Below are 14,384 nucleotides of genomic sequence, written 5' to 3' on the forward strand. Positions count from 1 at the left end.
TCTGGCCTCCAAAGCTGTCTGTGGCAATGAATTCCACAGATCCTCCAACCCCTGGCTAAAGAAATTCCCCCTCATCTCCATTCTAAATGGCCGTCCCTCTATTCTGAAGCTGTGTGCTCTGGTCCAAGATTCTTCCTTTATAGGAGACATTTCTCCACATCACTTTCAACATTTGATAGGTTTCAATGAGATCTCCCTTCATTCTACTAAATTCCAGTGATTATAGGCCTGGAGCCATCAATCACTCCTCATATATTAACCCTTTCATTCCAGGAATTATTCTCATGAATCTCCTTTGAACTCTCTCCGCTGTCGGCTCACCAGTGTCTTATAAAGCCTCAGCATTGAATCCCTGTTTTTATATTCTAGTCATCTTGAAATGAATTGGTATCTTTATATTTGCTCCTACACCACTGACTCCACCTGCAAATTAATCTTAAGGAACTCTTGCTAAGGACTCCCAAGTCATTTTGCACCTCAGATTTTCTGCCCATTTAGAAAACAGTCTACGCTTTTGTTCCTTTTACAAAATTGCAAAACCTCACACTTCCCGACACTCTATTCCATCTGCCATTGACTGGCCCATTTTCCTAATTTATCTAAGTCCTTTGACTGCCTCCCTACTGCCTCAGCACTACCTGCCCCTCCACCTATCTTCGTATCACTCACAAACTTGACCAGAAAGCCATCTATTTTGTCATCCAAATCATTGACATATAATGTAAAAAGAAGCAGTCCAAACAGAGACCCCTGTCACTGGCAGCCAACCAGAAAAGCCTCCCTTTATTCCCACTTTTTGCCTCCGACCAATCAGCCATTGCTCTATCCTTGCTAGTATCTTTCCTGCAATACCATGGGCTCTTGTTAAACATCCTCATGAGTGGCACCTTGTAACAGGCCTTCTGAAAATCTAGATGCACAACATCCACCGATTCTCCTTTGTCTGTTCCTGCTTGCTATTTCCTCAAAAAATTCCAACAGGTTTGTCAGGCAAGATTTTCCCTGAAGCAGACGGTGCTGACTTTGGCCTATTTGTCATGTGCTTCCAAGTACCACAAAACCTAATCCCTATCAGTCGACTCCAACATCTTCCCAAGCACTGAGGTCACACTAACTGGCCTATAATTTCCTTTCTTCTCACTCCCTGCTTTCCTGAAGAATAGAGTGACATTTGCCATTTTCCAGTCCTCTGAAACTATGCCAAAATCGAATGATACTTTAAAGATCATTACTGATGCTTCCACAGCCTCTTCAGCCACCTCTTTCAGAACCATGAGGTGTAGTCCTTCTGGTCCAGGTGACTTACCTGCCTTCAGACCTTTCAGTTTCTCAAGCACCTTCTCTCAAGTAATTTCAATTAAGCCTTGACACTCTCAAACTTTTGGAATACTGCTAGTGTCTTCCACAGTGAAGACAGATGCAAAATACTCGTTTAGTTCATCTGCTATTTCTTTGTCCACCATTACTACATCTCCAGCATCATCTTCCAGTGGTCCAACTTCTACTCTTGCCTTGCTTTTACTCTTTATATCTGAGAAAGCTTTTGGTATCCTCCGATAGTATTGGCTGGCTTACTTCATATTTCATCTTTTCCCTTATTGCTTTTTTAGTTGCCTTCTGTTGATTTTTAAAAGCTTCCCAATCTGCTAACTTTGCACAGTTTTTGCTCTATTACACCCCCTCTCTTCTGCTTCTATATTATTTTTGACTTCCCTTGTCAGCCAGGTTGCTTAATCCTGCCTTTGAAACACTAGTTCTTCTTTGGGATGTATCTGTTCTGTGCCTTCTGAATCGCTCGCAGAGACTCCAGTCATTGCTACTCTGCTGTCAATCTTGCTAGTCACCCTTTCCAGTCAACCTTGGCCAGTTCCTCTCTCATGCCTCTATGATTCCATTTACTCCACTGTAATACTGATACATCTGCTAGCTTGTCCCTCTCAAGTTGCAGGGTGAAGTCTGTCACATTGTGATCACGTCCTCCTAAGGGTTCCTTTACTTTAAGTTCCTTAATCAGATCTTGTTTATTACACAACAGCTAATCCCAAATAGCATTCCCCCTAAATGGACTCTTCTACGAGCTGCTTTTAAAAAACCATCACGGAGACATTATAAGAATTCTCTCTTGGGATGCAGCACCAACCTGATTTTCCCATTCTATCTGCATATTGAACTCGCCCATGACTATCGTAACATTGCCTTTTTGTCAAATGTTTTCTAATTCCTGTTATAATTTGTAGGTAACATTCAGTCTACTGTTTGGAGGCCTGTATATAATTGCCATCAGGGTCTTTTTACTCTTGCAGTTTCTTAATCCTACCCACGAGGATTCTAGATCATCCAACCTATGTCACCTCTTTCTAAGGTTTCCATTTTATTTTTTACCAACAGAGCCACCCACCCCTTCTGCCCCTTCTGCCTACCTGCATGTCCTTTTGATACAATGTATATCTTTGGATGTTAAGCTCCTAACCGTGATCTTCTTTCAGCCACAAATCTGATGCCCACAACAGCATAGTTGCCAAATTCTAAATGTGCTACAAGATTATCTACCTTATTACGTATTCTGTGTACATTCAAATATAACATCTTCAGTCCTGTCTTCATCACCCTGTTCAATTTTGACCCCTTGTTACACTTTAACTCATCCCACTGATGGCAATTTTACCCTTTCATCTGCCTGTCTCACAGTCTCACAATGCTGTATCTAATCGTATACCAACTGCTCTCTCCTCAGCTGTATCACTCCAGTTCCCAACCCCCTGCCAAATAGTTTAACCCCTCCTCAATAGCTTTAGCAAACCTACCTGCAAGGTTATTGGTCCTTCTTGGGTTCATTTGTAACCCGTCACTTGTGTACAGATCATACCTTGCCCAGAAGAGATCCCAATGATCCAGAAATCTGAAAACTTGCCCCCAACATTAGTTCCTCAGCCACACACTGATCTACTAAATTATCCTACTCTTACCCTCACACAATAAAAGGAATGCATGGGAGAATGAAAAAAAATAGAAAAATGTGAAGGCAAGCTTTCTGGCTGGTAATAAAGGACTCAGAAATGTGTAAACAGTCATTCTGCTATAGATTAAATTGATTTTCAACATCATAATTTTTAGATGTATGAATAAATGTTCTCACCTCTAGCACTCGGTTCCTGCTTCTGCACTCTCCATCCGTGGTTCCAGGCTTTGGATTTTCACCCAAGGCATTCTGCTGGATCTTTTCTCACTTGCCTGTATGAGACCCAGTCCTGCTGTGAATCAACTTCTAAAGTGTGCTTGAATGACCCACCTTTGTTTCAGAGGATTAATGTCCAAAGGATGAGAATATAAATTTGCCCTGCACTTAGAGGCATCTCTTGAGATTGTCTGAAAAGAAAGGCACAGAGCAGGTCACTCTAAACGCCGGGGATACCCAGTGGGTCAGGTAGCATCTACAGAGAGAGAAAGAGAGGTAGAAAGTTGATTTTCACTCATACTGGGAAATGTTAGGAACAAAAAGTTGGAGGGAAAGTGAAGATGTGTGTAAGGTCTCCGAACAGGAGAAACAAGATTAATTGTCTGATTCGGGTTCAGATTCAGATTTATTTATCACAGCAACATCAAAGCATGCAGTGAAATGTGTCATTTGCATTAAAAACCAACATACTTAAGGATGTGTTGGGGGGGAAGCCTACATGATACCCACATAGGATGCCCTCCATGCCCGGCAGAACAATGCAGAACATACCAAGTGACAAGCAAAAGACAAGCAAAATCTGTCTGACAGATTTGCTGAACACCTATTCTCTGTCCGCCAGAGTTCGCTGAACACCTACGCTCAGTCTGCCAGGATCTCCCAGTGGCCACACATTTTAATTCCACATCCCATTCCCATTCTGATATGTCTCTCCATGGCCTCCTCTACTGTCAAGATGAAGCCACACTAAGGTTGGAGGAACAACACCTTATATACTGGCTGGGTAGTCTCGAACCTGATGGCATGAACATAGACTTCTCTAACTTCTGTTAATGCCCCTCCTCCCCTCCTTACCCCATCCCTGATATATTTAGTTTTTTTCTCCCCTCCTTTTGTTCCCTCTCTTTCTGCCCATCACTCTGCCTGTTCTCCATCTCCTTGTGGTGCTCCCCTCCCCCTTTCTTTCTCCCTAGGCCTCCGGTCCCATGATCCTTTCCCTTCTCCAGCTCTGTCTCCCTTTTGCCAATCACCTTTCCGGCTCTCAGCTCCACCCCACACCCTCCAGTCTTCAATCATTTCGCATTTCCCCCTCCCCCTCCTACTTTCAAATCTCTTACTATCTTTCCTTTCAGTTAGTCCTGACGAAGGGTCTCGGCCTGAAACGTTGCTTCTTCCTGTCGATGCTGCCTGGCCTGCTGCGTTCCACCGGCATTTTGTGTGTGTTGCTTGAATTTCCAGCATCTGCAGATTTCCTCATGACAAGCAAAAGAAGCCCTGTTCCTCTCTCCCACCCGCTAGCCATGCACATGTAGTCCTCTAAACCCAGGCAGGCTGTCTTCTTTGGCCTCCTGCCTCTGGCAGACTCATGGATTCACAGACATTGGGTCTTAGATTTCCACAGTGAATTTCCAGAGGTTTACAGACTCAGGGTTCTGGCCATTGAATATTGTCTTCTGGACTTCTGATCGACCTTGGTGCTTGGCTTTGATCTTTGATATCGAACCAGGACTTGCCAATGTTGACGAATAAGGTGCTCGGATCCACGCCTCAAGGTCCAGACTCACCGATGACAGGACCCTGAACACTAAAACTCGAACAATGGTCTTGGAATTCTGGTGAAGATTTTAGTGAAGAACAAAAGGTGCTTCCTTAGAACAAGTGGATGGAGGACAATCTCTGATGTACCAGAAGAGGAGAGAGGGGTTACTCTCTGACATCAATGCCTTTGTGCAACATTCCAACAAAACACAACATGAGCCAAAGGGAAACAGCTTAGCTTCCAACTGGTAACATGACAGCCTTCTGAATACTACTCTGGCTCCAGTTAATTCAACAAAGTCGTCTATTCCAGCCTCATGTCTCCCATTCCCTGTATTCTTCTTTTCTCCCACATCCTTCCATTTTTTCCAATTTTGCTCCCCTCCCACTTACACCCGCTTGGTCCAAGATGTGGGTTGAGTGTATTCTAGAGGGAGTCAGGGACAAAGTCCAGCATTCTGGACACAGATGGTCTGCGGGAGGAGGGAGGAGGCGCTTGGCAAGGAGGTACTCAGTGGATGCCAATGAAGCTTGGATCATGATGGCCAGTAAATTGCAGAAATGAGACAGGAAGCTGAAAGACAAGAGGAGTTGAGGAAGGTCCCAAGAAAGGAAGAGCCCCTACTTATTTCACAATATGAACACCATGAATGTACTGTATAATTTTGTTTTTTTACAATGTTGACGGAGATTATTTGGCCGATCGACTCTATGCTGATTTTCAGAATATTCTCATGTCCATTACCCCACCAATTTCCCTGTAACCTGTTCTATCAATTTCCCCATCATTTCTCTTGCCACCCACCAACACTTGAGGCAATTTATATCGGCCAATTAACTTGCCAACCTGTGTGCCTTTGGAGTGTGCGAGAAAACTGGAACACCACGTATTCTCAGGAAGAAGTGCAGGCTCCATAGAGAGAATATCTTTCCCAGTTTTAGATGTAATGTTGAATTTCTGCAAGCTGATTTATGCCGGCATAAGTGCAGTAAAAAAACATAATGCCAGGCACACAGCATCAGGATCGAACTGGGATCACCGGAGCTGTGAGACAGTTATTTCTTTACAAAGGTATTATTTTACAAAACCGGGAACTACTTGCCATACCTGTGAGGATTCACTCCCGGGCTGCTGCTGAGCTCAGTAATTCTGAGGCACATTTCATCCTGTAGACAGCTTGTAAACAGATTAAAGCCCAGAATTCTAAGAACACCTCTCCTTCCCCTATTCTTAACAAAGAGGGAAGCAAATTTCCAAGCTATATTTCAAGGTATTTACAATCTCAGGGCTATATATGTTGACATATATGTACTTTGATAAATTTATTTTGAACTTTCAGCTTTGAAAGTTACCCTTGGTATAACCTTCCAAATGGGATCTTCCAGGAGCCACTGAGATTTTTCAAACCAAGCAAAACGACCCTAATCTACTGCCTGCCCTTATTTTCTTAAGAATATTGTTGGCATTCGTGACTGGGACGCCACTTGTCAGAGACAACGGTTGGCAGAGGTGAAAGGTTCAGGAAGGGAATACCACAGTCTGAGGGTTAAAGTACATAGAACATAACAGCACAGTACAGGCCCTTCAGCCCACTATGTTATCCCAACCTTTTAACCTCCTTTAAGATCTAAGCTAAGTACATGAAGGCAATGCACATCTATAACTTTGGAGTACACAAGGGTGTAGTAGAAAGGACAAGAGTGGGCAACTCAAGTCTGACCTACCATTCAACGTGAGCATGGATGATCTGCTCTTGGCCTCAACTCTTCTGTGCCACTCCCACTCAGCCCATGATTCTCTGATCTTTCCAAGGTATATCTACCTCCATTTCCAGTACCTTCACTGATCTCACTTCTGCATTTTCAGAGATTCACTATCCCCTCTGAAAAGAAATTCCTGCACATTTCAGTTTTAAGTGACTGCCCCCGATCTTGTAGCTGTCCCCCCTCATTTGAGACTCACACTCTGGTGGAAGTGTGACCCAGTCACACCCCTTAGAAAAATCATCCTTCATTCCAAAGATTATTTACCCAACTTCTTTTGCCTTCAGTGACTGAGGAAAAGCCCTTATCGCAGGGATTAGCCTGGTGAATTTTCTTTGGACTGTCTCCAAGACTGCATCACCCTTTCTTAAATTGGGTGACTGGAAGAATGCATAGAACTCCAGGTGTACCACTGAAAACCAAAAGACCAGTGGCCCCCATAACCACTCACTGCACTTAACCAACAGCCTAGTGTGATTCATGGCATTACACCTGGATTACTCTGTACTTCTGACATTTACAATTTCTCTCCAGTAAGACAATGATCTGTCATCTCAAAGTCAAAATTGAGTTCATTGCGATATGCACACAAGCGTATGTAGTAGTGCTGGCGTAGTGCGATGTCTCGAGTAGGATGTTCTTCTGAGGGGTTGTCTATTGGTGGGTCCTCAAACGATTGCAGTGGCAGATCTGGGAGCCACATATTCTGGTGCAGTGTGAGCACGATTAAGTCTGGCTGTGGTTACTGGTCAGGTCTTTTGGTTGTTCAGTATCTCCTTTCACCGCTGCCGCTTGCTCTGAGCGGCAGGGCAGAGGGTCATCTCAAGTGGCACAGCTCCCTCTGGAGCAGATTTCTGCCAGCTGTACCTAATGAGTATGATATCTTCCCCGTTTTTAGAGGTAATGTTGAAGTACTACTGGCTGATCTATGTATGCATAAATGCAGTGAAAAATGTAATCCCAGGCACATCGCATCAGATACAGGTGAAGTTTTGGAGGACCAGGAGGTAGTTGAGGGAGGGGGCGAGAGCTGAACTGATATACAAGTTAGGGAATGACTAGCTAATGAGCCTGTTATCTGTGGTGGGAAGTTACTGGAGGGGATTCTGAGCAGCAGCATCTGGATAGATGAGGTCTGGAGCGGTGGGGAACAAGAACTCAAGGGGGATGGGATAGAGACAAGTTTGCTGACCTTGATGGCAATGCCAGGCTGGGAAAGGAGGACAAGTCAGGAATGTCGGAGCTGGGTTTTTTTTATCTGCAGCTTCTTTTATGTGTCCAAGAGAGAGTTGAAAACTTGTTGCCTCATGATTGTTTATTGAAAGTTTAAAACAGAACACATGAAACTAAAATAAAGATCTAAGAACAAAGACAAAGGCAAGATGAGGATTTTTGCAGAAGGAGACACTTTTATACTGAGGAAAGGCAAATTCCTGAGACAAGCGAGGGGCTATTATATGATACACAGGTATAACTTGTTCAATACTTAGCCAATGAAAACTGAAAGATGATAAACAATTATGCAACTGTTATATCATTTTGCCACCAGTAGATGGAGTCCAACACCACAATTTGAAAAATAAGAGTTAAAAATACGAATTATATGTTAGTGAAGCTACAAATTCAGTCTTGATAGACTGAATTCAATTAGTACCTTATTAAAAGCATGATGAGCAACTGATTCCAAGAAGAGGAGAGGACAGGCCGGAAGGACTGGAGAGCTGGTGAGGACACTTGATCTCACTGGTGCAGCTGGTGTCACCCACATCAGGGTAAATGTGAAGAATCCTCCTGCATCCAGCACCTCTCTCCAACCTCTTACTGGTCCAGTAGCTAACTTTCACTTGGTGCTATTTGTCTACGTTGGCATTGTTTCTGTTGGCAGCCCACGACCAGGAGAAGATGTCTGGCAGGGCATTATGACAACGTCTGCATCTCCAGGTACAGGTGATCAGTGTCACAGTGAGAGGGGCACTGTGTAATGAGGGAGTCTGGCCAATGGGCATGGACTCATAAAGTTCTGGAGATGTAAAAATAAAATTGCCACCCAGTTAGTTACAATTCAAAAGAATTAATATTTAATATTACAGGAATTGGTAATGCTACCATTTTTGACAATTCTTTGGATAATGGTGGCCTTGAAAAAAGAGAAGATAGGTTCCAATTTTGGGAAACAGTGTAAAAGATAAATTGCTTTGGTAACTGATTGCACTGTAATAATGTTACACTACTACACTACTGTACTGTGCTGCATTTCTGTCTGTCTATCTATGTATCCACCTATCTATTTGTCTATCTATCTATTTATTTAGAGAGACAGGCCCTTCCAGCCCTTCAAGCCATGCCACCCGGCAACCCCGATTTAACTTTATCTTAATCACAGGACAATTTACAACAACCATTTAATCTACTTGGCAACACGAGTGAATCTGCAGATGCTGGAAATAAATTAAAAAGCACGAAATGCTGGCAGAACTCAGCAGGCCAGACAGCATCTATGGGAGGAGGTAATAACGACGTTTTGGGCCGAAACCCTTCATCAGGTCTCCTGATGAAGGGTTTCAGCCCAAAACGTCGTTATTACCTCCTCCCACAGATGCTTTCTGGCCTGCTGAGTTCTGCCAGCATTTCGTGTTTTTTATTTTAATCTACTTGATATGTCTTTGGACTGTGAGAGGAAACCGGAGCACCTGGCAAAGACCCACATATTGCACAGGGGGGACATAGTGGGACTTCTTACAGAGGGTGCCAGGAATAAACTCTGGAACGGCCCAAGCTGTGATAACATTGTGCTAACTGCTATGCTGTGGTGGCGCCCAAACTCCAACATAGGCTTATGTGGTTGGAGTTTGGGAATAGAGTGTTTGATCTGAGACGCTTCCAGATTGTCATCAGAATAGCTTTGAGAACACACTCAGGTGGCAGGAGTTCCACTATCTGACCAGGTATACATAGTTACTGCCAGTCTGGTTCCTCACAGTAATTCAGCACTGAAATAGTCTTTGGTGTTTAACCTTGTGGTTGGTTTTCAAGAGGAGAAACCTCTTACTCACTTCCTCTCTCTCTAGAGCCTACCAAGATCACCCTTGAGCCATCAAACATCGATATCACGATGGGAGAGAATGGCACCATGGAGTGCCAAGCATCCTACGACCCCACTCTTGACCTTGCTTTCATCTGGTCGACAAATGGCTATCCCATCGACTTTGACAAAGAGAAGGACTACATGGAATACCGAGTACTGGTGAGTGGCCGTAGTAATGACTGATATAGTGCTTATGACTGTTGTAAACTATGGTTTGACAGTGTTTGGAACTCATTGGAACTGTACTGAAAGGTTAAGTTGGTCTCTTACTCTCTCTGGTACAGGTACTGGGACATGGCCTGCTGTTGCTTGAGCAGTTGTTTCACATACTGTCCTGTCAGTTCATTTTTCTTCCAGGATTTCTTAAATTGTTGTAACACATGGAAGGAGACCACCTAGCCCACTGAGTCTGTGCCAGCCTCGGAGCAATCCCGCCAATCTCATTCCTTTATTTAATTCCCTGTAACCTGTTCTCTCTCACAAGTACTCTCACTCCTTCCTGATTCTCCTACCACACACCATACACTAGGGGCAGGTTACAGAGAAGGTCTAACCAACATCTCTTGGGGAGAAAGCTCGCATGGTCACGGGGGATGGTGGCAAATGTGGAATGTCCACCCAGCCAAAGCTGGAGCTTGGGATCAAACCCAGGTCTCTGCAGTTGTGAGGCAGCAGCACTTCTCTTTGCACCACAGTGATGTTGTGGCATTTAACTGTTTATCTCTTCTTGACTTACTTAAACCTTCTGTTAGTCAGAAAATGAATATATCTACTGTCCCCCTAGTGTTCTGCATTATCTGGGTGATTTATTGGCACTGCCATTTGTTGCCAGGCTCCAGCTTCTAAACCAATCCCTGAAACTTCATTCTACTATTTGGTCAAAAACAGGCTGTGATCATCTAAGGGAAGCTCACAACCTTTCCCTTCCCAGGCAATGGTAATTTGAGAAACAAATTTGGGACCGAATCATGTGCAGTGCTTTGCTTTGCCATCGGGGGGCAGCTAACATCACTTTTAAAAATGCCACATGAAGTTGTATGACTGAGTACAGCTCCACTCCAATAGCTCTGCCTTTTCCGATCTGCGTATGAAAAAAATATTTTGGGTGGCTCCTGCCATGTGAAGCCCTTCCTTTGAAGCGCTTACTCTTTCACAGGGCTACCCATCAGTTTTCTGATGGAAGGCATTTGAATTGTTTTGTAAGCGGCTTGCCTGAAATTTTGAGAGACCAAAGAGAAAGGAGTTCCTTTGCCAAGTTCAGCAAACCTTAAGTTATTATTTGGACCCTGTGAAACATCTCCTTCCTGTATTTAACCTACATTGACCATCTCTCTCTCTCTGTCTGTCTGTCTCTCTCTCTCTCTCTCTCTCTCTCTCTCTCTCTCTCACACTCTCACTCTCTGTCTCTCACATGCTCTCACTCACACACACTCACTCTCACACACACTCTCTCTCATACACACTCACTCTCACTCTCACACGCACTCTCACTCTCACACATACTCTCACTCACACACACTCTCTCTCATACACATACTCTCACTCACACACACTCTCTCTCATACACATTCACTCACTCTCACACACTCTCACTCTCACACGCACTCTTACTATCACACACACTCACACTCACTCACACACTTGATGGCCCTCAAGATCATTCCAACACACAAATGGCCTGAGGATCTCAAGCGGTCAAACAGCATTTCTGGATATCAGAGGAATCATGGGACATGGGGGAAGAGCAGCCACGTTGTTATTGATTGGCAGGGCAGGATTGAAGGGACAAATTCCCTGTGTTTGCTCCTGTTTCCAACATAACTCCTCACAAGAAGTTAATTCCATTTGTTGTTGTCATTTCTCCATTTGCTCTGTCTGTACTGATGGGATGGGGAATTGAATCTGACATCATTCACACTTTTTCTTGCAACCATAAGACACACAGCTTAGTCGTGTGTGCAAGATTACTGTTAAAAATGAGCTGTACATGAACTCAGACCATTCATAGAACTTAGAAAATTACAGCAGAGTACTGGCCTTTCTGTCCACGATATTGTGCTGACCAAGCTAACCCTTCCCTCTTACATAAACCTCAATTTTACTCTCATCCATCGGCCTATCTTAGAGTTTCTTAAATGGACCCAATTTATCTGTCACTACCACCACCCTAGCAATGCACTCACCATTCTCTGTGTAAAAAAAAAATACCTCTGACATCTCCCGCCACCCCGCCCCCATACTTCCCTCATGTGGGCTTTAAAGCAGGTTTTTAAGTAACTGAGTAAAATCTAGCTTATTGGAGAAGGGTAGATCTACCTAGTGGAGCTCCTGTTGCTTACAGATGCTGCTTTCCATATTCTGCCATTGATAATGTCAGTCTGCATCAGTGGGGAGAGAAACAAGGTTTACATTTCAGGTCGAAAAACTCTTTATCAGAACTGGGAAGGAAAGGAACAGTTTGTTAATCTGTGTGGAGACCATGGGGATAAGCTGCAGATGATGTTAGCTGGCTGACGAGTGAATGGGGGCAGTCAGAGAACGAGAACATAGGCAAAAAATTTTGGGAGTTGCAAAATGCAGAGCAGGAGAGGTTATGCCCAGCCGATCAGGCTGAGAGTGGGCTCTGCCCACAGGGAACAGAAAGGAAAATGGGGAGAAAGCAAAAAAAATGGACCGACGTCAGAGATGGACAACTGATACAGATTTTCTACGACAGGAGGATGTGGAGGCCAAGTCATTGGATGTATTGAAATTGTAGGTTCTGGATTCACAATAGGGTTAAGGGTTACAGGGAGAAGGCTAGAAGGTGAGATTGAGGAGCATAGCCAGCAGCTTGGGTTAAATCCCAGTTTGTCTGTAAGGAGTCTGTGTATTCTCCCTGAGAGTCCGTAAGGTTCCTTTGGGTGCTCCAGTTTCCTCCCTCATTTTAACCATGTGTGGGCTAGTAGGTCATGTGGGGCAGCGGAGGCTCAGGGGCTGGTAGGGCCTGTTACCGAATCTCGAAATTAAAGAAAATAAAATCAGTCATGATCGAATTGTGGAGCAAACTGGATGGGCTAGATGGCTTAACTCTGCTCCTGTATCCTGTGGTGCTGAGGACAGAAATTAAGCTAGCTAAAGTTGTAGCGTTTAGTATTGAGTTCAGAAGACTGCAGAGTGCTCAGACGTCGGATGACTTGCTGTTCCTTCAGCTGATATTGAGTCTCATTGCAACAGTGCAGGAGGTCGCGGATCAGCAGGTGAAATAGAGAGTGGGAGCGGGGATTTGAAGCGGCCTTTTCTGTTTGTGTTTGGTGCAATGTGCCCACATCCATCCATCTTCCCTGCCTGTACAGAGTTTATCACCAAAACTGGAGAATGGGAAGGAGTAAAGTAATGTTGGAGGAGACTGACTCCTCAAGATGACATCTTGCTGAACACTGGTCTGTACGGGTAGCTCCAGATCTTGCTGATTGCTTCAGATCTCGCATTGTAGCAGTTTGCTGCTGACAAAGTTTTATTTTCCCTTCACTGACAGAGTGGAAAACCACTGTCAACTGACATTCAAATTTTCCAAAATTTCCCTGATGGTGACATTTTGACTCTGGGTTGAAATTCTCTCAAGTGAGCCAGAGTTTACTGTCACTAACAGCGGAAAAGAAAAACCTGACATTTTGATAAATGAGAACATTTTCCCAGCTGTTTGCCAGAAACTCCTGACATCTTGACAGAATCTTGAATTCCCTAACCTATCCATCACCGGCGGGTTCCTCCAATATTTTACAGTTGGCTAGAATTCTTGGGTTTTAGTTCCACATTTGTGGATGGAATCTCCCTGATGGTTTGTTGGGATCAGATTTTTTTTTGCAGTGGGGTCAAATTTCTTGACACTTTAAAATTATTTCAGTTTCTGATATATAAACACCTTCCCCGAATTGCATCTGGGTGGAAGGTTTGAGAAGGCTTCTTGTTCTGCAAAGAGTAAGCCTCATTGCGGAGACAAGTGAATATAGCCTAGTTCTCTGGGTCAGAGAGTTTGAAATTCCAACTTGAAAAAGAGTTTCTGTCCCCCCTGATGGATTTTTTTTCCTCAGATATTTTCTCCTTCTCCCAGTTAATCTGCAGATGCCAGGAGCTTAAAAATGGGTTACCTTGCAGGATAGAATGTGTACACTGACACACGTTCTGCTATTTACTTCCAAGTTCAAAGTAAATTTATTATCCAAGTACATATATGTCACGTTAAATAAGCACGCTATGCGAATGAAAAATTGAGCCTGCTGATCATATTTGCATGGACGTTGTAAATAGCAAGCACAACAAATTTCTCAAACTAAAAAATGTGGCACAACAAATAAATGGAATTAAAAATTACTGAAAATACAACCCTGAGGTTAATTTTCTTGCGGGTGTAACACTCACCCAACAGGCTGGTATATGTCTAGGGGAAAATGAGATCCAGCTACACACCAACCCCACCTCCCGTACACGCAGGTGCTGTGGGAATCAAGTTTATGCCGCGCGCGCACACACAGTATCAAACTCACACCAGATAGTGTTATGAAATACACTTTAAAGATTTTACTATAACTAAAAGAGTACTAGGCAATACAATATATATGAAAGAAAAGAAAAAGCAAAAGGCACCAACTTATCAAAGTTCAGTCAGTTTAGAGCACCTCGTTGGAGCTCAACCATCGAACCATTCGACCCCTCGTCACTTTCCTCTGACCTCCACGTCCTCGCACCTGGGACCACCCTGGTGGTCAACCAAGCTGCGCAGCGCACGTCCACCTTCCTCGGCATCTTCTTCCCAACTCCCCTGAAAAAACCGCGAAAACC

General features: G+C 43.9%; 1 protein-coding gene across 1 annotated transcript in view; it reads left to right on the forward strand.

The window, feature by feature from the left end:
• Positions 1–14,384, forward strand: part of LOC132397672 (contactin-1-like) — a 412,092-nt gene that overhangs the window by 82,034 nt on the left and 315,674 nt on the right. Inside the window, exon 12 of the mRNA XM_059976440.1 lies at positions 9,547–9,722. Coding sequence (XP_059832423.1) covers positions 9,547–9,722 — 176 coding nt within the window. The remainder of the gene's footprint in view (positions 1–9,546; positions 9,723–14,384) is intronic.

Source organism: Hypanus sabinus, chromosome 8 (assembly GCF_030144855.1).
Source record: "Hypanus sabinus isolate sHypSab1 chromosome 8, sHypSab1.hap1, whole genome shotgun sequence".
NCBI classification, from domain to species: domain Eukaryota; kingdom Metazoa; phylum Chordata; class Chondrichthyes; order Myliobatiformes; family Dasyatidae; genus Hypanus; species Hypanus sabinus.